The following is a 27,824-nucleotide window of genomic DNA, read 5'->3' on the forward strand; positions in this document are numbered from 1 at the left end:
AATATTTATTTATATATACCTAGTATGTAAGTAAATAGGTTCCCACCTCACGCTACTTTAAAGGTCCGTAGAAAATATATTTCAATCATGTTCGTTTAAACATCTGTTTGTTCGGCCCTCCGCATTTTACTTAAAATCTATAAATTAATCTTATTTTCAAATATTGCCTTACAAATATTATTTCATGAACCTCCAACGTTTGACCGCAAAAATGTGTAAAGAACACAAAAGTAACGCTTAGGTAATTCATAGCCAACAGTTAAATATAATATTTAGAAATAACTAATTGTAATTCCATTAAAATATAATTAACAAAATAAGTACAGATTGTGTCATTTACGACGGCGCGTGCCTTGACTTGTATTGTCATGTTAGGTTAGAATTCACAAATCTGCGCGTCATCGTGGATGACACGAACTATATCGTTTTGAATAACAGCAAAAAAAGCTTTCTCTTCGCTCCGCACCTGACAGTGGCGCGACCCTGACGAGTATGGGAAACATCAGTTATTTGACAGTTTACAATATGTATGTATCAAGATGTCATCCCATGAAAGGCTTTCTTAACACTATTTACAAGATGTGTGACCAACATCCTTCCCCACTTATTAAACTGTTTTTAACTTGGTGGTAAAGGTACGGAACCCTCCATAGCTCCGCACGCATTTGGTCTGTTTCTATACCATAATGAACAATGTAGTTTTATGAACCAGACACAAGAGCTTGTAATTGTTGGCTCGAGGGCGTGGCGAAGGTCAGGAAAGTTGATTAGAAGCAGCTATTAGCGACTGATTATTTAAACTAATTTATTGGGCGTTAATGCGTACAAATTAATTACATTGACTTTTAATAGTTAGTTAAGTATCTATGTAGGTATAGTATTTCACGAAGGTGGTATGTTAACTTTTTCGTTAAATATAATATTTTCTTTATTTTAATTGTAATGAATAGTACAATATGACATCACATTGATTCCCTTTCACTCATAATTTAAAATTAAAATGGGGCTTATGTGTGTGCATTTGTAGTATTATTTTTTTTCTTAATTAATTTAATTAATAAATGAATGGAATTAATTTATTTAAATAGGCATTTTAATTTAAATACCATCGAAAGTGTTGAAGATTTCAATTTTTGTTCATTTGTATTTTAGTAATATTAATTAATTCCATAATAATAATTAAGCTTCCTTTTAAAAAATCCATGAAAGGAAATATATTTTATTTCAACTGACATATACTGGGGTTCTTAAAGTAGAAAACAACTTACCTATTCAAAGTTTTTATCTTAAAAAACACTTTTTACCTACTAAAGTTCTCATATAACTAATGTTACCTGCATCATCAATTAAGCAAAAATCTGCTTCATTAATAGCAAATATTCCATAGATATTATAATGAACAAAAAATTAATACAAGAAAATCACGAGGCAATGTAACTACCTATTGAAATCTCTATTATACTTTCGTTCCAAAAAGGACCTTTTGCTATATGAGACTAGGGTTCATAAGTTCAGACTCGTTGCTAGGAAATGTAATTTGTGTAGGTGTTTTTTGTTAATCAAGTAATGAACCGATCAAACGTCTGTGCTATGGCCACCCGGGGAGATGTCTATGTCTCTATGGTTATTGAGTAGTGGAGATACCATAAGATTAGTCTGCACCAAGAAACAAATGGAAAAATAATTAGTAATTCAACATCACATTTATATTAAGTTTTAGTATAGTTTTCATAATAAAACAATGAGTAGGTATGCAAAGTTGGGGACGGGTTGCGAAGTTTTTTATACGTATAACGTTTTGTACGCAGCTCTTAACTATTTATTATGAATTCAGTGCATATCTATTTCTTGATTTAAGAAATATATTTTACTTAGGCCAAGTTGAGCACCAACGGTGAAGTTAGGGTTCCCCGCGGTAGATAATTTTGCCAACCCTAATTATCAATTAATTTAAACATTGATACCGAGGTTTGGTACACTCATTAGTGTAATAACTGTGTCTTGTCATTTTAATATAAAAATAGTCGCACACAGCCTAAACGACATGAAATTTGAAACTAAGAAAACCGTTTTGCAAAATCGACCCCTAAGAGTGAAATTGGGATTGGAAGTTTTAACGCCTTAGGGCGGATGCTGTTTACAACTATGCTAATTATACTTATTTTTAATAAGTTGTTAATTTTAAACATTTTTCTGGTTTGAAACACCATTTCATGTCTTTCTTAATTTTCTACTATGTTGAGATGCTACTACTGCTCAAGTGAGGTCTCAGAATTGTGCTCATGTGTGGTCACAACGGACACATTAATAAAATTAGTATGTTTGGGCGTGCGCATGCGATTGGTATGCCAATCTGGAATTGTTGTTATTTTCTTTAGGTTTTATTTATTGGTTTGATAGTAATATGTGACTTGGTTTAAAGATCAGTCGTTTGCATGTAAATCTTGTTACCCTCTTATCGTGACTAGAATTCTGTACCAAAAAATATTTAAAAAGTGTGTGACGGTCTGGCTAAATAAGTAATTTGTGCACTATAAAAATGAGAAAATGGGCAGTAAATAGTTTGCATTTTCTCATTATTAATATTAGAATGGAATAAAGTGCAGTAGTGAAAATATATTTTCACCATACCAACGTGAGGAAAATATTATGAAATACCAAAAAAAGGAAACAAAATCAAATCCAAATGAAAGTTATTAAAACCACTAGCTAACATAAGGAAACAAATCAAAATTTGCATCTGATTACTTTGCCCCACATGTGGATAAAATGCAACTTTCTCATTCGTTTTTGAACAATCACGACAGCCTTTACCAGTTGGTATGGTGAAAATATATTTTTGATGTCCACTGTACGGTTTGATATATTTTTCCCCAAGCCTAGCGACGTTAGCTGACGATATACATATACAATATATGTATTTTATTAAACAGTAAAAAAACAGTATGCTATAATTTTATTATGAATATAAAAATAAGACTAAGTACCTTAAAATATACCTTAAACAAAACTAAATGAAGCTAAAAAAAGGGAAAAAATTAAAAACCAAAACTACAATATATTATCTACCTATTCATAAATATGATTTTATATTTTAACTATAGGCTTAATAGGTTATTTATGTCCATTTGCATTTTTCTCCTGAAACCTACCTAAGAATAAAACACAGATTAAACCCAGGACTGTCTATAATTCAACGATTTAACGATTCGATCACACGCAACGTTCGTGTTCCTTTAATAAATTTTTTAACTTTTAATTTCAACCATATAAAACAATATTTAAGGCACAAAGTTGTGTAGATTGCCTGGATTCGTGTAATAAATAAAAGGGGTAATAAAACATGCACTTTATATGCAGTACGTGATAGCTATGTAGCCTTTTGGCAGATGGTATTTTTAAACGCTTGGAATGCGAGGACTAATTGATGCGACGTCATGGACACCCTATCCCGTTATTTATTATGACTAGCTTGCCTCGATTTTGCAACAAAATATTTTTTTGTGGCAACTTTTTTTTTTTTACCACGTCGGTGGCAAACAAGCATACGGCCCGTCTGATGATAAGCAGTTACCGTAGCCTATGGACGCCTGCAACATTTGCAATGCCGACCTTTTAAAAACCTGCACACTCCTTTTTTGAAGAACCTCATACTGTAGCCCCAGAGCCCCACCCACAAATACTTACACACGAATTGGGATTTGTGAACTAACTATGTATCTGTGTTACCTATGCCAGCCAACAGGTCGATTTATAACAACAAAATCGGTTTTAGGATATTGATCATAATTAATAAACTATAATACACAGTAAGTCTATTAAGACATAACTAAGAAGCACAATCACTTTTAATTGTTTATAAACAAAAGCCACACAATGAAATCTCTGTAACCTGATTATATCAGCTTTCCGTTACCAAATAAGTCTCTATTAGCATAGCTACCGTTGAAAAACCTCTAGCAATTTTATTATTAAGATCAAGCTTATGTCGTTGGTATTAAGTGTGATTATTTGGTGTATTTGTTTTGGTTTCGGTGTCGCAACGCTCATTATCAGCTGATACTAAACGCTCCATTACTGGTGACAAATCGGTGGGTTTGATATACGGCCGCTGCGCCGTATATAGTAAGCTTTGGCTTGCGTAAGAAAGTTTAGTTTATTATACATATTTGTTTATGCAGTGGCCAATACACATACACATACCATATAAACACACTTTTACACGGAAATGACATCAGACTTGATTTTAAGCATAATTTTACAAATTTTGCTGCTCAGGATACAATGGAACCGCTTTTCTTACCGCCATTATTGTCTCATTCACTTGATTTTGAGTTGTATAAATGTTAATCATGAAATAATAGTTCAATTCATTAATTTTATTGTATGTATAAGGGAGTTCTTAGAAAATAGTGTACCCAATTAGAGTGAGTTGTTAAGAAAAAATAATCACTGTCAGTTTTGTGATGACAAGCACTCGGTAAAAGAATTTCTTGATGAATAAATAAATATGTAGATTCATATAATTATTTACAAATAAATATTTTTGCTTATAAGCTCGTATTTGTAATTGTTTCATTTGACATTTTGATCTCTATACCTAATTAAATGTGTATAATAAAAAGATGTTCTTGAAATGTATGTTCAGTATAGTATAAATATATAATTCGATTTACTTCCATAGAAATATATGGACTTGCATAGAAATGTATTTTGTTGTTTTGCTCCTTGTTATGTGTAAATAATTAGTTTTAGGTAATATGTACAATCAATACAAATAAAATGTCTATTCTATTCACTAAATTTCAATAAAAACGTGGTTTTAGTGTTAATATCATAAAGTATAATTATGATTTCATATGATATTTCATAACTACCCACGCTAATTGGGTACACTATTTTCTGTAAACTCATATAAAACATATATTTATTGTAACGTTTGTAAGAAAAAAGAAATTCTGTTATCATCATTTGCTTTTAAAAGTATGTACATTTATTTGATTGTGTTTTGTAACTATAAAAATTTTCGGGTGTGATCGAAGAAGTGAGAAAATTTCAAATAGTTATCTAAAAAAAGTTGCGACTGTTTCCAAATGGAAAAATTGACAGTCACCACGTAACCCATGCCATGGGATCTAGAATGTCCGCTGAATCTCACAATTACAGATTTCTCGAGATCATCGATAATTGGGTGCTCGTTAGTCTCAGACCCCGGAAAACCTGGACGACAGATTTAGCGAAACTAGAAGCCCTAGAGGAAAATGAATTATATTGTCGTTAGCAATATTCTATTTTAAATATTTACATTGATCATCTTTATAAATAAAAGAAAAATGGATTTCATCACTAAAATAATAATTAAAAACAGTACGCACTGTTGTTTAAATATGAGAAGTTCTTACTATTTACAGTATTTACTATCCAGTAAGTATTTAGAAATCCGACCGTTCAGCCTAGCACGGCGATATTAGACAATTCAACAAGGAAGCAAGTCAAGCGTGCTCAGGCACGCTGCTCGTAGATTATTATCGGATTATACAACACTCGTACCAGTCTCTACGGGGATAAAGTTGCAAGAAAAGCGAAATTAACTTAACCATTTACAGATACAATTACAAAAAATAGTCTCACCTGTTCCTGAATGTTAAGGTCTTTTCAACAGGTGATAACCAAAAGTCACTAATCACTACTAAAGTATGGACGCTAAGTACAAAGAATGTCGTACACTGACCCGCCATTTCCTATCTCTATCGCGCTCCCATAGTTATATTGCTTTTTCGCTCGTACAGGAGCATTGACAGCTGGCACATGGGTGGGACAGCAATTAAATTACATAGACATAGGAACAGGCGGCTCAATGTACGAAATTCTTCGTGTTTAGCGTTCTTACTTTACAAGTTCAGAGCCTGGTGAACTGCACTATTAATAAAAGAAGGTAGATAAACGTCTACAAATCTTCCATAATACAGCCAAATTGCCAGGAGGTTAATTGCTTATAAATTAGTGAGTTTTGGTTGTCATCTGAAGATTTGGAGCCATTTTGAAACCTCCTGACAATTTGGCTGTATTATGGAAGATTTGTAGACGTTTATCTATGTGATGCATGGCAAAAATAATATTTCATTCCCTTACTAAATCGCGCAGTGTTAAAATATAATGCTTGCTTTACCACATCAGCGACTCATATGCCCGCTGTAATGACAAATTAGAATCCAAGATTAATCCTCAGTCCTCATGTTAGCACCTTAGTTAAATTTTGAATTAGGAAACACTGGAAACAGTCTCAAACGGATCGCCGAAATTGAAGTTTTTATGAATGGAACGGAAATAACATATTTGTTTAAACATTATCTTGACCTAGGTATTGCGTCACAAAAGTAACCCAACCAACTTAACAAGTATTTATGTTATTTATTCAACCAAGACCTGCTAAATTTAATACATAATATAGTCGTTTATGCTTACGAATTAAGTAGATTTGGCACTTAGATACCTAACAGCAATAGTGGCATTATGCGGTGCGCGTTTTAGTATTGTTATTATTCTCATTAAATTCTAAACTTTTTGAAGAGTATTTTTAAAGTCTCTTTTGTGTACCTTAAGCAATAGATAACGTATTACATGTAATGGTTATGGTTGTCAACTTGTCACTTCTAGTGCTCATTTTATGCTTATGGTAGTGACGCAGATGTCTAAGGCTACATTTTCGTACGTGGATAGCATAACTAATGACCTGTATTGGTTTGGAGCCAGATGTAAACAAACAAACTTACAAGGAAATAAATACTTGTTATGAACGAGTTTGCGGGTTCGGTTTGATACATGAGTGGGTCATCAATCTTTTCAAAATAAGGAGATAATCGCGTTCTATTTTAAAACGAACTCTTTCTTGGAACTGTTTCTCTTTAGATATATTTAAACACTTTAACTGGCTAATCTCTCACGTATTTATTTACCAATTAGTAATCCTAATCAATGCTCAAAAATTTAGAATTTATAACCTCAGAAACTTTTCTTGGAAACAATATTTTTTATATCTACCAATACCTAGTTTACACGTTTATAGGTTCTCATTTAAGCTTTCGTTATTCCTGATTGGCAAACATGGTTTTCAATGACATTATATGGGTATCTATAAATTAATCGACATAGTTACGTAATGTGCTAATTATCGCACTGGTGCGGTAAAGTAGCACCATATGCACTGTAAAATATATTAACTAATAGGTACCATCTCAGAGCCCTTCAGCATTACCAAGAGAAATTTCAAGTGAGCTTAATATTGTGAATTAAATACTGTAGGGTTAAGATGGTCGGCTCTTTATCATTTGTCACCATGTCTGTTACGTTCTAACAAGTGGCGGGCATAGTGACAGGTGATAAAAATGGAACCATGCTGCCAGCGCTGGCAGTAATATCTGGTATATCAAAACACTTTAATAAAATGTTCAAACATCATTAAAATGTTCCAAAAACTTTATCATAATTATACGGTTGCCGCAAAGATTGGAGTAAAAACACCCTGTCCACTCTGTCCAGTAATTTCAGCAAAATATCGCCGCTCATACGAAAGTTAATCGCCAGCAATTTACATCTTAAGTGCTTGTAATAAAATTGCAAATTCGCGACGTACAAGGAGTATTGAGTGTCAATATGGAACTTGGATAATGTAGCTCACAGATATTTATTTGTAGATGAAGGAATTAGAAACAAAAGTTATGTATATTAAAAAAATAACCTTAAATCTTAAAATTGGCTTCCTTTAGGTCCGAGTTTTAACTTTGTCAATTTGAACAAGATAAATTTAAAGCTAGTAAGTTTTGTGTGAAAATCAGATTGAATCAAATTAATAAAAAATTTCGGTTTTTAACAGTAGACGCAGTGTCCCAGTAAAATGCTTATCAAGTATACTGTTTACACTCAACAGAATCAAAGTATACAGTTTAACAATAAACAAATCCCTGTATAGTGATACAATGCATATTCAATATTGAGTATTATTAAAAAGAGCACCGATGCGTATCAAATGCATTGTTGGTATTGAACTCATCAAAACACTGGGATTTACATAACTAATCGTTTAAGAGCCATCAATGCGTGCTTCAAAGATGACATCGTCACATTGCCGGAGCGTTACGCCTCCGCTCTCACGCGCATCCTCGTCAGACCTAGTTGCGCCTGAGTTGACGCGCCGCGCGATGTCGCCCGACTTGTCTCTAGATCTGCGACGCCCGTTGTCACCTGACGTGCTCGAACGCTATCGTCCTCTGTCACCTGACGTTTTGAGATACAGATCGCAGAGTCCTGACTTCGCTCGTCGCTCGCGCTCCCCCGGCAGGCCTAGAAGCCTCATGGAATCTCTGCTAGTAGCCAAGATGGAGGCTCTAAGCACGGGGAAACTAGTGAGAACGGATTCTATGGATAGCTGCAGCAGCTTCGGGTCTATGTCTTCGCTACCGAGTGATGTGTGTCGCTGTGATGACTGTTTGCTTGGTATTGTGGATTTCTACATGCCGAACCCTACTGATGCAAACAAGGCGTTAAAACGGGTACGTATGTTATTCTTTAATTTTTGTATGTACATAGCATGTGAAATTGGAGTGATTGATATAAAAAATATTACTTATACCTACTTAAGCTATTAGTGCCTATGTTTATTAATCACAAAGTTAAGCTAACTTATGCTATTTCAGCTTGTTTTTAACAATAGAGACCCAACTATATCGGGTCTCTATTGTTTCTCATAAAGTTTTAGTCATAATGTATTGTTTGTCCGCATTTTCGTTAGTCATAATTTGTTTTTTCTCAGAAACGCATAACTTTTCAGGATTGCAATAAAAACAAACCTAACCTAACCGATCTAACTACCTAAAGGATAACCTTACGGAAATCCTGAAAAGTTAACGGTTTCAGAATTATGACTTATGATAAACTGACAATCATTATTACATTATGAATTTCAATAATTATGTCAAACAAAGGGATTCGGATGAAGTTATAGTTATATCTATGGATATTTATCCATTTGCCTAATAACATACCTATATAAGGCATCTGCCTTTCCGTTCTCCCTTTAGAATAGCATACTAAAAATGTTTTTTGCAATGTCACGATTTTTTACCGTCCACTCCTATGCAGATATACCGCCATGACTGCCATGAGATTACCAGTTTTCAAAAAGGGCTACCGAGTTATGTAACGAGCTGACATTTAAAATTTATCGTATTTTGCTCCTGATGTTTGTCTGCCCACGTGCCTGTTTATCTCATTATAACCTACCAAGCATTAAGCAAAGCACTCGGGTTACTTCGGCCTATCGATCGAGGCGAGGTGACAATGGATCGATAACATCTGTCAATACTTATAATGGATGATCCGATCCGATGGAATTGGGACACATTTCGGTTAATAGCGACAATATTTATCTTACTAATATTATATTCAATTGAAAGATTGTGTTTGGATCTTTATAACTGAATAGATGTTATGTTCCTCCTTCACGCACAAAAACACAGTTCAACACCTTCGCCACAACTGAACTGATTCAATCTCTCTCTGTTGGAATCTGGCACACAGGTTGATTAATAACCTGGCATATGTGTAATACCCTAATTGGGTAAAATAAAGTTGAAAGTAAGGGAGGCAGTACTAAGCAGGAGGAGTAGGCTGGTAGGGAGGTTTGGGAATTCAACGACTTCTAGATGGACGAAGTCGTGGAAGGAAGCTAATTTTAAATAAAAACATAATATTACAGGGTTATGGAATGCCTTGCATCGACGTTACTGTCTTCAGCAAGCATGACAGTCGGCCCGATTCGAAGAAAGAAATACGATTACGATAAGTTCTGGTTTAGAATTTAGATAAGTTCTCATTTAGATATCGTTTGTATATCGTATAATTGTCAGAAGCAGCTCGATTCGGACAACCAATGTCACTTTGACGTTAGAAATATCGTATCTTATTGGGATCACAGCGGAATCGAAATAAACATCAATTTTGACATGTCGTTTAGTTGTCGATCTTTTAAAGATTTTTCCAAGATCTTACACGTCTTACACTTCTTCGAATCGGGCCGAGTGACAATGAAATAAATTCGGTTTTCAAGCTATTTTTTAGTTGTCCTTGTGATCTGTTAAGATTGCTAGCGCCATCTATGCAGAGTATCCGTCAAACATGTAACTGCGCAATGCGAGTACGCCGATCAATTACAGCACTTGTTGTTTCACTTCGTACAAGTTCTTACTCTTGGCAATAGATGGCGTGAATTTCAATTTGCCACAACCACTCATCAGACATTTAGATAATGCTGATCACGATCAGTCAATAATATGAAATAAAACACAATTTTCATTTTAGCGATAAATGTGCTTTAAATTAGAAGCAGACCAAATATCATAAGTACTGTTCCTGTTCTATCTAGCATTAACTTAAGAGGTGGAGCTCTCATTAAAAAAGCGGCCAAATGCGAGTCGGAATCGCCCATGAAGGGTTCCGTACCATTTATTTAAAAAAAAAAGTTTAAAAATAAGAATTACTTACTAGATCTCGTTCAAATCAATTTTCGGTGGAAGTTTGCATGGTAAATATATGTTTTTTAGTTTTATCATTCTGTTATTTTAGAAGTTACGGGGGGGGGGGGGGGGACACATTTTACCACTTTGGAAGTGTCTCTCGCGCAAACTATTCAGTTTAGAAAAAAATGATACCAGATCAGTAGTCAGCACTTTAAGTGGGTGAGGCTTCACATAAATCATTCCCATTTGGCCCCACCTCATGTATGGCAGCGCGGCGGTCACGTGGGACTGGGATAAATGGGAACATATAATCCATTTTTTTGTACTTAAATAATGAATATTTTTATTAGAGCTTATTAACAAAGGTTTACTCTAAGATCAGTAACAACAAAAATCTAACAAAATATGTTTACGCAGGGCCACAAAATCAACAAAATTTATGGTGGGAGGCATGGATGTCCTAAGTTTGCTAGAAACAAATAATAATAAATAGCCATTTAATTTAATATTCATTCAAGTACCTACTAAGAAGAAACCTTTTTATAAAAATTCTAATACTGTAAAAGCTTTGAAGGTCAAAGGTGTGTATAGGTATTATGTCCGTAAAGCCATATTTTGTTAGATTCTATGTCGCACGTAATACTACTGTATGAGCTACCTACTGTACAGCTAGTATTAGCGGACAGTAAAGGAGGCTCAAACGTCGGTAGAGCCAGTCAATATGAGCCATCAAAGAACCTAAAGTTTCCTCAATTTTGTCAGTTTCAAAAACCGTTGAATTTTCTTGAGAAGAGATTTGATGAATTAATTTTAATTTACCTTCCATTACCTATATTTGAATAAAAATGCCTAGGATTATGGAATTTGTTGTTTTGACCAGTTTGTTCTGGTAAAAATTACCAAAAAATAATATTTTTTAAATTCGCAGTGCAGAAGCAAGAATGTTTTTTTTTATATATATAGCATCGATAACTATTGTATTATTCATTTTATTTGGCAGATCCATGTCCCAATACAATTTATTCCAGTAAACGCATTCCATGCACGAACCACCGTCCGGTAGCACTACGTCAAACACCATATGTGGCATTCGGACGTCATTACATTACTGACATTACCGCATATGTGTACATGTCATTTAGGAATATGGCACGTGTAACTAGGTGGAGCGCACCTTTGAAAATAAATCAGCGTACCTACAGTCTACGACTGTTTACAAAATAGGTATCTCTATTTATTTATGTAGAACAATTAGACTGTAACAGATACTTTTGAACGCGAATTCGGGTTAATAGTTATTTGATTTACAAGGGGGCAAATTGATTGTTTAACCGCTCGTGATTTACAATCAAGATGGCCTTTGCCAGTTGGTGTCGTGAAAAGATTATTATTCTCAAAAGAAATTAATATTTCACTTCATGAGACGTAAAAACCGTTTACATACATGCCATGTAATTGCGCCTGTGAGAATTGAATTTATACTTACATTACGAGTATTTACAAACAATATGTATAATAACAAAATTAATTTTTAACAAGCAGAAACGTCTGCGAACGATGCTATTAAGCTTAAAATAAATTTAAAAGTGAAAAACGGCCTCTGGATCCAGAACTCACGGCGAGTTCAAGTCTCACCCAAGACAGTAATTTTTTCACTTTTAAATTTAACATTATAACAAAATTCACAAAGACTGAAGAAGAAAGAATAGTGGGTAATTATTGCACTACTAACAAATAGAGTATTCCAGGGTGGCAGATATTTTTGGCGCGTTGTTTAATCATACTCGTATTAACGCTAATTGTAAGTACATGGAGTCAGGTTTACTATGACAAAGTGTTGAAGTGTGAAATTTCCAAGAAAATATGTAGGAGCTTTCCATGACAGTAAGTTTTTCAACTAGTCCTGTTCAACAAAATCCATGATTTAAGTAATGCCTAATTGTAGCTCAAAGTATTGGCATAATTATATGTACGAGTCGCTTATGTAACGTTTGCTTTAGACCGACCCCACACTAGCGTTTTTTGAGCATTGGCGCTATGGAAAATGGCGTCGCTGCGTCGTTGCGCCAACGTTGTGTCGAGCAGCAGTCATAGAGCTGGCTACACGCCGACGCTCGGGAGACGGTAGTGTGGGGTGGCCCTTAAGGTGCAGTAGACTCAGAGAACGGAGTTTTTAAAGAGGCGTAGCGCTTTTTTAGCCCACAATACGGTTGCCATAATTTAATTAGCAATCTTGAGGCCTTTCTCTAGGTACTTAAAATAATACATACACACATATTGTGCATATGTATGACATATATGGGACAGCTTATTGTGTCCTTAGATCGGTTGGACCAAACCGTTTGTCACCGTAAAAACGTACACTTAAGGTGCTGTAGATTTAGCCAGCAGAGTTTTTGAAAAATCATAGCGCTCTTTTAGATCATAATTCGGTGATTCGAAACCCGATTTCTTGACTTTCGGTCGATAGAAAAAAAATCACGAACATAGATCTAAAACGCACCTTAAATGTTTGTAACGATTATTGTACAAAAATTGCTTCTATAAAATTATTATTGTACGAACTCATTGATTACTTTTTTATGAAAAAAAAATTTCAATAACATGATGAACAGGGCACGCACAGCCATTTCGCTCACGCTTACGCTCAGTGAGAGTGAGAGAAGCTGAACCCACGGCCTTAAGTACCTAGTTGTATCGTAAGGGAAGTTTCATAGTTCACTCAACATTCACGTGACAAGATTTTTTTTAAATATCACGACGGTGGCAAGCTAGCACACGGCCCACCTGATGGTAAGCAGTCACCGTAGCCTATGGTCGCCTGCAACTCCAGAGGTGTTACATGCGCGTTGCCGACCCTTTAAAAATCTGTACACTCCTTTTTTGAAGAACCTCATACTGTAGACACTCGGGAAAACCTCGGCAGGTAGTTCATTCCACAACCGAAGCGTGCGCGGGAGGAAGTTCCTCTTAAACCGCACAGTGTAGCGCTTGCGAGTTTGGTGAAGTGAAGTGTGCTTGGTGCAACTGGCCCCTAAGCATAGAGAAATACGTAATCTTAGAGTGCTCAATCCATAGCTTCATATACCTACACATAAAACCCATGTATAATAAGTTTCAAGTGGTCTTTGCGAAAAAATATTTGTAGTAAGATCCCATCAAAAAAAAAACATGTAAAATGTAGCCAAGATGACACCATAAGGCTCGCACTGTCAAAAAGTTATCAGATATCTTGTAGAATCGAGCTTCTAACTCTACAAGCCCTAACTTCACAAACTCTACACCCTAGTCAACATATATGGCTTGGCCGTTTCTCCGAGAGTTAAGCTGTAGGTACACATATTCAGTTTTAGTTCTAAAATTAATTCCGGAAAATTTACATAATATTACATTATATTATAATAAATGATTTTGACTATTTCTGAGAAAAGTTTTAAGCGAGTTAAAAACCTATTGATAACAAGTTTTACCACCCCGTACAATTTATTATATAAGCAAAGGAAGCCGTATGGAGTGAGCACTCTAAGCTTTCTAAGTACATACAGTACTGTTTAATTAGCGAACGTTTTAACGGTGACAGGCGATTTGGTGCAGTAAAAATCATAATTGTTATTCAGACATAACAACGATGTGACAAAACTGCATAACTTGTAATATTTGTATTACTTGAAGGAGTACTGAACATTTTTAAAAAGAAGAGAGAGAAAAGTAGACTAGTAGATTGTGTCGTCTCTTAAAATATAGAAAAAAAATGAAAGAATTGATTGAAGTAAATTGTAGCAAAAAGATATTGACGGAAGAAGTTACCTAAAGTTTATTAGGTTTGGTTGTCTATATATTTTACCTACATTTTGAAACTCGAATAGGATCACGAGCCCGGCAAACTGGAAGTTCTTCATAAAAACAAACATACCCAAGTGACTACGTGTTGAATTAAATTAACAACTTACAATATTATTCACGTAACGAGACTTTTTGTCAAAGTTCATCGACCGTACCAAATTGAAATGTGCTCTCAACATGGTGAGGAACAAGAATACGATGACCACGCGTGATACCTGTTTAGTGCCTATAAATGGTTACCCATAACATTGTTTATCTCCTTTTACCTTTATATCGTGCTTGGATTCGATCTTGAAGTACTTTTGGAGCGACTTGAACCATTTACGCCAACGTAGGCTAACTTTTGTGCAAACTTATTTATGCACTCGAGATATCCCCTATTCTTAACGCATAAAGTTTACATTGGGTTAATAAAGGTGTATGTGGGAGATGTAGATTGCATCTCTGATGACGTCACCGGACGCGTCTCGAATGTCAAGTCGCTCCCGTGCGTCATCAATACGTCATTCCTTTCTCAAAAGACTTTCACGCGCCATTTTTTGGATGGTTGGTTTCATATTAATGGCATATATTATGGCGACATTGGAAAGCGTCATTTCCTTTTAATAAATATGTAGGTAAATTGCGTTGAATGTGTAATGTGTAACGTATATATAATCGAAAACGATAATATTATAGGTACGATAGGGGTGTACCGAAAAAAACTGTCAACTTCAAATGTAAAAAACTGATGAGATTGAGAACAAATAAAGGTTTCTAGAATGACTACAATAAAAAGTGACTTTTAGTTTAGATATTTGTCAGTTTTTTTATTTATAATTTTTTTCCTTTAGGAGTGATAGGCAGCTTCTTCCTAGCGCATTCAGTGGTAGCTTTTTACGGACCCGTTTTTCATATAGTCCTCGTGGTTCTGTGTCGAAATAATCAGAGTTGTTCGTTTTTGGAAAAATAAACTGTACACTATTTTCTGAAAACCCCTTGGTACCTACTTTATTTACTTTTCAAATGCTTGAGAATACTAAATCCCAAAATCTTATATATTTATGCGCTTTTATATTGAATAGGTACCTATACCTATTAAATAGGTATAGCTTACCTGCTATGCAATTATGATAAAAAATATTTCGAAACATTAATCACAATTAAAATCGTAATTTGTCACTAATCGCATCTTATTTTTACTTTAATGACTTCACAATTATTTGTCATTATTGAAAACGACCAGAAATCTGGCCAGTAGCCAATTTAAATTAATTCAAGTGGTCCAAGCATCAAAAAAGATAAAGGTTACCCTCGATAATGACTGGAATCGGTGCTCATCATTAACGAAATGGCGAAAATATGCCAATAAAATTACACTCGGAAAGGAAAGCCAATGCCATACGTTAAATTCGAAAACGGGTTACTTAAAATGTACGGAACTCTTGTTAATGTTTTTCAGTTTGGTACAAATTTGAGTCGGAAATATTTATTAATCTGAATTACTATGCTTAAATGATACGTAAGCATTTTTAGAAAAAAGTGAACCATTTGTGTTACTTTTTTAGAAAAACTAATAATTTTTGTAATGTTTTTGACCAGAATCACTGGGACTATTCATTTAGATATTTATTGTTAGTGAAAAATAAAAGGCACTTTTTTGTGAAAGCATATGGTATGGTTACATATGGTATTTAGATCCGCCGGAAATATATTTGTACGTGTCCCTGTTTGGCCGTATAGTTGACTAGTAGGGAATGCCAATTGGCATTAAGTCCGCCATTTATACACTGTTGTATGTATTTTGTGCAATAAAGTTTAAATAAATGTATATTCCGATGAATACGAGATTAAAATATAACAATTCAGTAGATATTGGGATCAGCAATTTAATGATTGTTAGACAAAAAAAATAATAATTTCATTAGTATTTAAAAAAATGTAGGTACCGATTATTGCAACAGTAATAAGAGTTCCACTAACTTGACAGGAAAATATTTTAAAAACAAATAATAAGTGTCTTTTTTTTAATTGGTATTATTATTGCTTGGTTTTTACTGATTATTGTTGACCTAATGTTGTAAACATTAAAAAAACGTCCAAATTGAATATTCATTGCTAGCGAATGCAGTCATGCAGTAAAATACTGTATTGACTGCAATTTAATGTTAATAAATGCACTCATTAAGTCGACAATCGAAACAATCTAAAATAAATAAGTTATGAGCTACAAACATAATACGTTTTAAAACAAATGAAGTAATAAAATAAAGCCGGGAATTAAAAGCCAAGATAGGTACAAATCATGGGCGGCGCCAAGGGGAACAGACGGGGGCAGCTGCTGCGAAAAAAAAATCTAACTATAATATCCATCATCCTTGGCCATCGGACCCTCCTAAGAACTGCCCCCCCCCCCCCCCCCCCATTATAGCCTATAACAGTTGCATTATTGACCAAAAAAATATGGGTACTCGTAGTTAGGCATCGATCTTTTCCTTTAATAGGCTACGGAGACTGCTTACCATCAGCTTTTGTTGCAACCTGCGTACTCGGTAAGTAATAGAAATGTTCACAAAAGTGAAATCTAGCATAACTGGTTCTTCCGTGTTATATTGAATTTCGGGAATTAAATTTAAATATACCTACACATATGGATATGAATAGGTTTATATTAAAAGGGCCAATATTGGTTGGTGTAAACACTAATATAAATGCAATGCGTCACAATTCGAACGCGAATGGTACGTAGTACGTAAGTATTCCTTTAAGGATGCAATATTAGAGTTAAGTAATTTGCAAAGAACAACATTTCCAAGATATCAACAATTTCAAAACATCCTTCTATACCTATCGAAATATTGTTATTTTAATGAAATATAATACATATTAGTATTATAAAATTCGCAAATCATTTTATGACGTCGGCAGGTAATACCGACTATACATAATAGCACTAATGAGAACGTGATTTTCACATATCTGAGTGAACTACGTCATAATATGTGATATTTTCAGGAATAAGGTACCACACTGGCGATGAAGCTTATTAACTATTCAACTAAAATTAAGTACTACTTTGTTTTAAAACGACACAAATAAACCTATACTAATAGAAACGTGTATTGAGTTCATACTTAACAAAGACTTCTAAAATAAAGTATTTCTTTTAAACACACAGCTCCAAGGTTAAATGCTTTTGTAATATCGTGACTTTTATATCAAGGTAGAATTTTAGACTGAGGCTTATATTATAAACAAAATGCCGAACCTAAACTATCGGCCTGATTAGAACTTTACGGGGGAAGTAATAGCACATGATAATCCACACAAAAAGAGAAAACGTTTTTCCAATTCTAAATATTTTCCATTGTCCATATTTTTTTAGTATGTTATTGACACAATGAAAAACGAGGTTTATAGGAAAAGGTTTTCTCCCGAAATGGAATTTCCGGAAAAGTACCGTTATTTCGCAGGGATCGCAAAGCTACTCTTCCCTCTTGAGATACGTCAAATATTAGGTCTAGACACGATATGGACCAGATATGTCACGGTCAAAAGTGACGTTACTTCAAACAAAAACGTCACTTTTGACACTGACATATCTAATCCATATCGTACCTAGACTCTAGACCTAATATTTGATGTATCATAAAGTCCGAATTGGGCCGTATAATTGAGTTCGAAGTATCTTACTGTGCATGTTATTTCATAGTGCGGATCTTTACCTCGAAAATCTACACATAAACTATTTAAACGTTTTAATATTCGTTTTATACCTAATATCACTTATGTGTATAATTTTATTATAGGTATCTATTCACGTTTCGCAGTTTCTAGGAGTTTTGGGCCCGGTCAATGTTACCCCAGCATTCAAAGTTATCCAAATTGATTGTATAGTCAGCATCAATAGTAGCGGATGAGACAACGTGCCAAAAGTATGACTAAGGAAATAATATTCATGCTGATCACACAAATAAATACCCTTACTAAAATTTGAACCCGGGACCATCGGCTTCATAGGAAGGGTCACCACCCACTAGGCCAGACCGGTCGTCAGAATATATGTTTCCAAATAGGGATATACCTTCAACATTTTCTTTTACAGTCCCATTGTTCTACATATAGAGATAGAGAATGGTAGATTGACGCGTAGTCTGATCTGATGCTGACTGCATCTATTGTGTTTCGATTTTAGATCTTTTCTTCAAGCAAAAACGTCACTTTTGACAATGACTGGATATGTCAGTGTTAGGTCTAGACACCATATGGATCCGATATGTCACTGTCAAAAGTGACGAAAATTTCACTTTTGACACTGACTTATCCAATCCATATCGTATCTAAACTCCGTTAAAGTTATTTCATAGTGCGGCTTCTTAGCTCGAAAATGTATAAAAAACTATCATGAAAATTCATAAAAACTAAAAATGTTGATATAAAAGTGGGGGGAGGGAGGGAAACAATAACTTCTCGGCGTGTTTCTATTTCTATTTATTCTTTTAAACCTAAAAGCTATGTGCATCCCAAGTTTCGTGCTTTCTGCCGGATGGGACCATAGTTGAGGCTACGGAGCTGCACTATCACAGACAGAACATACGTATTTATTTATATGTTAACCTTCTTCTCTCACTTCTTCTTTGTCTAAACTCCGTCAAACTATACTAAATAGTTGAGTCTGACCGCAGTCATATAATTTAAGAATGACCCAGCACTAACAATTATGCGCCGTCAGTGCGTCACTGTACTTAGAGCGCCATCGCTAAATGATCTAAGTGTTATTTTTTATGACAATCTACATATTTTCCTCATGTCTTCTTGCGTCGTATCTACGCTGCCCGAGGCCAACTTCACACATAACCATTGTCAAATTATTTTTTTTTTTTTTTTATACCACGACGGTGGCAAACAAGCATACGGCCCGCCTGATGGTAAGCAGTCACCGCAGCCTATGGACGCCTGCAACTCCAGAGGTGTTACATGCGCGTTGCCGACCCTTTAAAAACCTAATTAAATATACTAAATGTCAATTTGTTGCCGTTGAGTCGCGTAACAAAGCCTATGCTAAACGTTTATCTAAGCATGTCTGACCGTGTAATTTAAAGGCAATGTCTGGGTGACCGACGTCGATGTCCGATGATGATATTGAAATAGGTAAGATTCATTATTAACATTTTAAGATTCACATCACCACATTGAAACTCTGGAACCAATTTGAAATTTACTCCTGACGTAAAACGGATTTATTTATCGAAGGAGCTATTTTCTAAAAAGGGTTTAAGTATTAAATGATACATTATTTTATTCTATTATATTATACAAATTATTTACACAGCATTGCAGTTTTACTACTAAGGCACGGCAAACTACAAAAGAAATGAAAATATGTATTACTAAGCTAAAAGACAATACGATGCAAATAATAACAAAATACAAAATTAAACACTCGATTTGGGCGACGAGGCAACAGGCGTTGTTCCGTTGCGTTGTCTGGCTCGGCGTAGGATTCGGCGGGTTGCCCAGGAACCGCCGAAACACTACATCCTTCGGCCAAAAGTCCGTTTCATAAACGATCTGAAATGCACGTAGTGGCGCGACCATAGCTGGTGCACCCTCAGCTTGTAGCCAGTCTTCCGGCGAACGTACTCCACCACCTTGTCGGCCACGACGGAGTAATGCAGGCAACACTTGTAAATCGCCTATAAAATATTTAGAATAAAACTAAAATATTAAATAGTATGTCAAAAAAAAAATTAAGTGCATATGCTACGACTGGAATTTTTCGTCCCGAAAATCCCATCGTGCCACAATATTTAGATGCTTCTATTAGGTATTCATGAAGCATCGTTCTTATAACGGTAGATAAATAGTTGCTAGACATCTACTTTTGGTCGATGTTCTGCAGCTTACATATATTTATAGCATATGGCTAGTAAAATACGCTGGTGTTGTTTGCAAAATACTTAAAACTATATACAACAATGATTAAACGGAAAAAATGACTTATTCAATAAGCATTTGTCAATGCAAACATAAAATAGGTGTATCAGTATGCACTCTGACGATACCTACTGTACCAATTCAGTTACGTTGCCTTCTTTGTTTTACATAATGTTACCTACTGGATTTTGTTTATATTGTTGACAATGTCGTCTGGTAATGATGTTTATTTTGCCTTGAGATAAAATTGACCATATGACACTTTTATTTAAACAGGCAGTGTTTCCAATCAGCAAATACAGTCAGCGGTAGAACTAGCTAGCAATTTGCTAGCCTATAATACCTGCTAAAAAGCTAAAAACCTTACTAACGACTTAATTTTTTTTTGTCTTTTAATTCGTCATATCTAAGGCACGTGGGATCAAAGAATGTGATTCATATAGGACATTAACAAAATTATGGTTAACGAACCCGTAAAACTGCAGCCGCGGTGAGTAACTCCAATAAAGGTCAATAAAAACACAGATGGTTAAAAACGGTCAAGTGGGAGTGCTGCTGTTGCTCGGGTTCCTTGGACTCAGCTCAGAAATTTAATTTCAACATTAATAATCTTAAGTTTAGTGAATTATTTGTGTAGGCACTTTTTTACATTTCGCATCACGACACATTAAGCAAATAAAGTTAAATATAAAAAAAAACCAACTTTACAAAATAGAAATGCCATTTAAATTATTTACAACCATAGTGCACCTCTTATCGATTACAATTATTATCCTCAAGAATTAAAACAATTCTTTTGTCGTATAGGATCATCGGTAGTTTCTCTTCATCAAATTGTTGATGAAAATAAAAAAATCACTATACGTGTGCCTATTCGTTTTGAAGAGTTCGCTTGATCCCAACATGAGAACTGAATTTTGACAAAATATATCGTGTTTTTTTAAAGTCAGATAACTTCGGAGTATTTAAGGAAACTAAATGGCATAGTTAATTTTCAACAATTTGTTTTTATTTATTTATATAAATAGTAATTAAATGCTATATATGATGATGAACATGATGTCCCTCTAGACGTATCCGTCGACGGCGATATCCTTACAAGCTTTTATTATTATTAATATTATAACTATTTTAAATTTGGCTAACTACATATTACCCGCATGACGTGAGCGTGATTTGCAAATCCAATTTTGATTTTGAGAGTCCGGCAGCACGAAACACAGAAGAGTTGTCCAAATGAGTTGTATGTGTAGTTGTAAAAGGCCTTGGGTCGAGTTTTTCGGAGCCAACGTTTGGCGTCAAGATCTTCAAGCTGGGTGCTGTGCGTTCACAGTTATCAAGACCCGTATTGACAGCAGTTTGCCAGTCCGATCTCCGAGTTGCTAGACTCGCATGACATGCCGGTGGCCGACAGGTGGCGTTTTACGACATCCTTTCAGCGCAGGTACTGTATGGCAGCCTTACAGCTTGCTTGCTTGGCAGCTTTTAACGAAGTTTTAAAAAAAACACGGTATATACTGTAACAGGTTTAGTCCACTTTAGAGACTATTTGTAGTCTTTCTAAGGGTTCGTAGGTTCGACGCTATATATTGCCACACAACACGTCTGTGAGATTTCTAAAGAAATGTACTTAATCTACGTAATATTTGGGCGCCAGCACGCTGTATAGCGTGAGAGAAAGCTATTGTTTGAGCTTGAAATGTGTATAATTCATTAAAAGAAAATGAGTAAGCAGTACGGAGAGGTAATACAAAGGTAACCTTATACTACTATTATTATCTTTCTATACTTAACACACACAAAATGGTAACGGACTAGTGGCGCAGTCTCAATTAAAGTTTATTCTGTTCCATACTAGATATGCACTTGAAGTTTATAAAGAGGCTACTATTGCACTGTGAAGTTAGTTAAAGTATTGAGAGTAACCAAGATTAGATTAGGTCACACCTGTGTCACGAGTCTGAAGCAGAAGACAGTGGAACACGTGGCGTTGAAAGGAAGCAGCCACAAGTCATGGTGACACGCGTCGAAACCGTCGAAGCGCATCCAGACGGCTGACCTCCGGTCATGCCAAGGTCACGATTAGTACCATGAGCCACGGGTTCAAGGCCAAAGCAGCGTGCGGCATCGACACGTGCCCGAAGAAAGAGTAGACGCACCCAGGGAACCCAAACACCGGCATTAGAGTCGGATTATCCTTTTAGACTTAGGATCATAGGCTGCAGTCACCATCATTGTAATTTGCGTTATGTAAAAAGCTCAAATACCAGACGCCATGTTTGTGTGCACGCGTTCGCTCTCTAGTAAGAATTGTTTTAAGGGAATGCCTTCCCGCAGTGATTTGACTCAAATATCCAACGCTGATGATCTTCACATCGCTGCCTGTTTTCCGAGTGACGTGTCGCGTTCCAGCAATAGCCTTTTTGCCCTTTTATTTTTTATACTCTACATCTATGGTCCGAAGGTTGCCACAGGAAAGAAAGCAATAATCTGCCCACAGTGCAAGCGAGGGCCTAAACAATATTTAGAAATTGACACCTTAAGAGGCTAATTATATTTAAAGTTATCATTTTAGAAGAATTAAACTCATATATTTAATCCCCCGAAGAAATATTCAAAACTAAGTAGTTACCATGGTGTATCTTAGGATTACAGCCGACCTCACCTGATTGAGTACTCCTCGATTCTAACAGATGGCGCAATAAGCAATCGTGCACGTAAGAGCTGTTTCCCAATACCGCCAACAAATGTCGTTGAAAGTGTCAAAACGGGATTAAAATATTCATAGCTGCGTTTTGAAACGTAACAATACTTTCCATCAAATATATTTTTTTATACCTCTCTAGAAATGATTACGAAGTAAAAAAAAGATCTGAATTGAGAACCTCCTCCTTTTGAAATCTTGAAGTCGGTTGAAAACTGAACTCTTTCAGGCGTCATTGATCTACAGGCCAATTCGAACGTATACTAAAAATAAAACGGCTCATTTCAAAAATGACTCATTTAGTTATCATGCGTCTCGATCGCGCCAATACATGTAAGTACGGATAAGTACATTTAGATATCATTCTTATGTCAGTGTACATTCGAATTAACGTCTTCGTTTCAATTTTTAATGATATAACAACAACAAAAAAACCTATTTTAAAAGCGATTTCAGTATTAAAGTGACGTTCGTTTCTAAGGAGATGTCTTGTTATTATCCGGCACATAACTTAGATCATTAATTTGATACTTTAGTTACGTAATATTTGAATTAAATCAAAACACACACATCCTACGCGACCGTCAGAACTTAGTTAAGGGAAAAGCAAAAAATAGGAAAATTATACTGAGCGCTCCGAAGATACGGAACCCTAAAATGTACAAATATGTTTGTAACCTAGAAGGTATACACATATATCTGTTGTTAAATAGGCTGGGAACAATCTAGTTTAACGATGCCATGCGTGTTATGATCACGGTTAATAGCACAAAGCAGTTCTTTTAGATTTGTACCTAGTTTCCTTTCCTCGTATCAAAATGAAAAGTAAAGTGTAGAGTTTGGTGTCCGGTTGCACCCGCGTACAAGGGGTGAAATTGCATTTGTTAAATTGTAGTGATTGTTGCTTTTATCTCTGAAGTAATTACTTGATTTCGTTACGTTTGTGGCAAATGATAGTCAATAGCCGGGTCCACACTGAGCGAACAGTGTAGACGGCCAGTGTAGACGTGCCTCGGCCGAGGCCCGCTCGAACGAGGAAAACGCGCGCGTCGCCTCGGTAATTGATATTAAAATTAACTAAATATATTGATCCAAAATAATGAATCTAATTCTCTTAACTATCAGGTGTCACCTTCCCCTATAATTGTACGGGATCAGAATATCACTTTCACTGCCAACGTTTTCGTTGCGCTACGCTCGTAGCCGATCCCAGCGTTATCGCGGCACTGAATGTGTTAACAACGCCGACAGAATGGCGCAGAGGTTATTTTTATTTTTTATACTACGTCGGTGGCAAACAAGCATATAGCCCGCCTGATGGTAAGCAGTCTTCGTATCCTTTGGACGCCTGCATCTCCAGAGAAGTTACATGCGCGTTGCCGACCGTCGTTGGGCTCTGGCAACCTTACTCACCGGCAGAAACACAAAACTATGTTGTATGTGTATGTAGGTTGTATATTATATATTATTTGTACCGGAATAAATGTGATAGCACTGTAACTGTAACTGCGGTGGCCGCATGGTTCCATTTTTATCACTTGTCACTATGCCTACTATACTATACTTGTTAGAACGTGACAGGCATGGTGACAAATGATAAAGAGCCGACCATCTTAGCCCTACTTAAAAGGGAATAATAAGAAAACTATTAACATAAAAATATGTGGATTATTTGTGTAAAATTACTTGTTAGCGGTATAGGTATATTTTGTAATATGTAAATATTTTTAAATTGTGGTTTTAATTTATTTGCAGACCTATAAATCAAAAAATAAAGATATAGAAACGTTTAATGGTGACTTTAAAAACCATTTTTTGCAATTATTTTCTATCGACCCGACCCGATTTCACCCGAAACGTCACTTTTGACACTGACATATCTGATCCATATCGTATCTAGTTCCAATATTTGACTTATCTTAAAGTTCGAATCAGGTAGATGAGACTTATGAAGCGTTATTTGATCCGCTACTTTTCATGCTGACTGTACCTAATTATTTATAGGCACGATACAAAAAAAACATAGAAGTAAACAGATCTACAAGTTGTAAATTAGCATTATCCTTTCGATCTTCTTTAATTATAATTAGTCTTAGTTTTTAATGTTTTATACTCGTGTTCACTTATACCTTATTGCGATAAAGTGTTACGAGCAGAGTTGAGTTTATAGCACTTCATATAATATTATTCTAGGTCAGTTACATGTTACATGCTACGTAATACTTTAAAAATGAGCAATAAAGTTTAGAAGACACTCATTTAAATTATTCTGTAGGCAATATAAATTACTATCGACATATAGAGCTGGGTGAACTATAGGTATTTTTTGCAACGGAAGGGTTCCTTTATTATTGCATGACGACCATAATACATACACAAACAAGTCACTTGTTTTTTAAACTGTTTAATCTAGAAAGGTAAAATATCAAACTTGGTGTTATAGTAAACACCCCTATAATGGAACAGGCACCAGTAATGGGATGGTATGGACAAATCCTGTAAAACAAGTTTTACCATGAGTTTTTAATCGCTGGTAACATTTTACCATAAATAAGAGCCAAAGAGCTGCTTAAGTTTAATTTTTCATTGATATTTGTTAGTTTGAAAATTAATGGCGCCATACATCCCATAACTGGAGCAAAAAACCATAGTTTTAATTGGTTAATAATATTGTAATCAATTGCAGTAGCTTTCATTAAATACATAGAAAACATAAAGGACGAATTGGACATTCAATTTTTAAAGCATAAAGCGGTAGAAATTATACAGATGTCAGTGAAATATCAAAAATACTCCTAATTTTCCCTTAAATGTCCCATGATTGGTGCCGTTAACATATAACAAAGAAAATTATAAGTACCTACTGCAAAAGAACAAGTAAAAGTCGGTCAGGCGTAATTCAGTCACTAGGAATAAATATGACATTGTAAAAAAAAATTGATGGTACCCTTGGGTTGGGCTTGTGTCGGATACGTACTATATTTTATTATTTAAATTGTTGTTTGTAATTCAAAGTTTAAATATTTAAATGCGCGGTAAGCTCTAATTACTTTATGTACATATTTTCCTACACTTACCCCTGTGTTCATAGAATTTACCAAACCTTTCCTAAATTTTGCCCCTTTCCAAAAAACACGAATGTCAAAATGACGGATAAGAGCGAACGATTATAACTGCCATGTCGATTTAACAGGCGTTGATTAATAACGCCATTAGAGTCTACTGTCAATAGTGGTATTGTCTGTTCTGGATATTTATATTGCAGTATTAACTCTATGTACAACGTAAAAGGAGGTATATAAAAGTCCATTCCCCATTAGTAGAACCTTGTCATACACACAGTGGAAAACTACTTTGTTTACTGTCTCATTTCGCATATAATGTATTATGTATTTAATTGGCTACTGAACTGACCGGGATAAAGTAAAGGAAAACTAGGTCTCATTATCACAACGACTACTGACGTAAACAGCGCATGTCGTCATTGTCTCGCACAGGAATACTGGTTACAATTTGTTTATTTTAAGTTAATCGCAGCAAGTATTCCTAGTAAATTGATTGCGATTGCAATTAATTACCTAGGCCGCCAATCTTTTGAACTGTACAGATATCAGCGCGAGTCTTCAAAGCTAAAGTTGTGGTAAGCACTCTCGCGCAGTCTCTACACCGCGCTCGTCGCTGCCGCTCGCGCCGCTCGCCGTCCTGCCACGCGCAAAAACAGTGACGATCCAGTGTCTAAAATGTCGTGCCAAATTCGAAAATCAGTGAAGTGCTAGCATAATGCCCGAGTGTACGGAACAGTTCACATTCGCCATACCCATCATTCGCTACACCATGGATGGCCAGGAGACGAGCGAGGAGCGGCAGCCGCTAGCGAAGAAGATATCGTTGCTCACGCCCGTAAAGATCGAAACGCCGGATAACGGGAGGAGATCCTCGGAGCCATCGAGGTACTACATACCGCCACAGTGCAACAACAGATTGTCACCGCGCAGTGCTAGAAAACGTGACGCTAGACGGAACTCTAAAACTGACGTGAACGATGACTGTCCTAAAGACTCCTTTGGGCTCAAGCCGTGTAACTGCGAGGATTGCCGTGCTTCCAGCCCCTTGCCTCCAGGATACGGTCCGGAAACCCTGTCTCCTGGCTACGACCAGATGAAGCGGTCTCTCCTGGAAGTGCCCTGGTCTGAAGACTACGCCGAAGCTTCCAGTGACGATCTTAGCTCTGAGTGGGATTCTGATGTTCCTGAACCACCGCCGCCACAGAAGGTAAATGATGTACAAAATATATTATCAATAAAGGGAAAAGACTGTATTAGTTAGTCTAAATATAACATGAAGGAAGAAGGGAGTGTTGGAATAAGTTAAACACAGAAAAAACTAAGATGAAATGATTATGCTTGCTCAAAATTATACTCCTGTACTGTTCAGTTCTAATGACGAAATCACTAGGTATTTATATTTAGCAGAAGATGAAAATGAATTAGATAATGTGACAAGTATTAAATATATCGGAAACCTACAAATGGCGTGCGTCATGCAAAAGAATGGATAATTAACGTCAGCCATTCAAATGCTAATTTCGGCTGCGTAAGAGAATACAGAATGTCCATACCCGCCAAAACTAATACTAAATAAATACGTCAGGAGAGGCGTATTTAATTCATTTAGATATGGTTTTGTGTATGAACTCTTCAATTTTGAGACGTAAAGTTGTCATATTTATTATTTAATATTATCTCCTTGAGTTTACTTGATAGTCAAATGTAGAGTTAGTTTTGTGTAAGCCTCTGCAATTGTTTTTCATTTAATGCGGCTGTGATTGAATATTCATAAATCTTAAT

At 35.5% G+C, this 27,824-nt stretch overlaps 1 protein-coding gene across 4 annotated transcripts in view; it reads left to right on the forward strand.

The window, feature by feature from the left end:
- The window catches only part of LOC133525836 (inositol-trisphosphate 3-kinase A), a 186,034-nt gene that overhangs the window by 100,525 nt on the left and 57,685 nt on the right, over positions 1 to 27,824 (forward strand). The window contains exon 2 of one of the 4 annotated variants that reach the window (XM_061862244.1): positions 7,928 to 8,549. The exons of 1 other annotated variant lie outside the window; for it this stretch is intronic. In XM_061862244.1, coding sequence (XP_061718228.1) covers positions 8,094 to 8,549 — 456 coding nt within the window. In that variant the 5' untranslated portion in view covers positions 7,928 to 8,093. Of the gene's footprint in view, positions 1 to 7,795; positions 8,550 to 26,331; positions 27,250 to 27,824 lie in introns of those variants that run through there. 2 more of the 4 variants (XM_061862245.1, XM_061862243.1) reach the window with 2 other exon arrangements.

This window comes from Cydia pomonella, chromosome 15 (assembly GCF_033807575.1).
Source record: "Cydia pomonella isolate Wapato2018A chromosome 15, ilCydPomo1, whole genome shotgun sequence".
NCBI classification, from domain to species: Eukaryota; Metazoa; Arthropoda; class Insecta; order Lepidoptera; family Tortricidae; genus Cydia; species Cydia pomonella.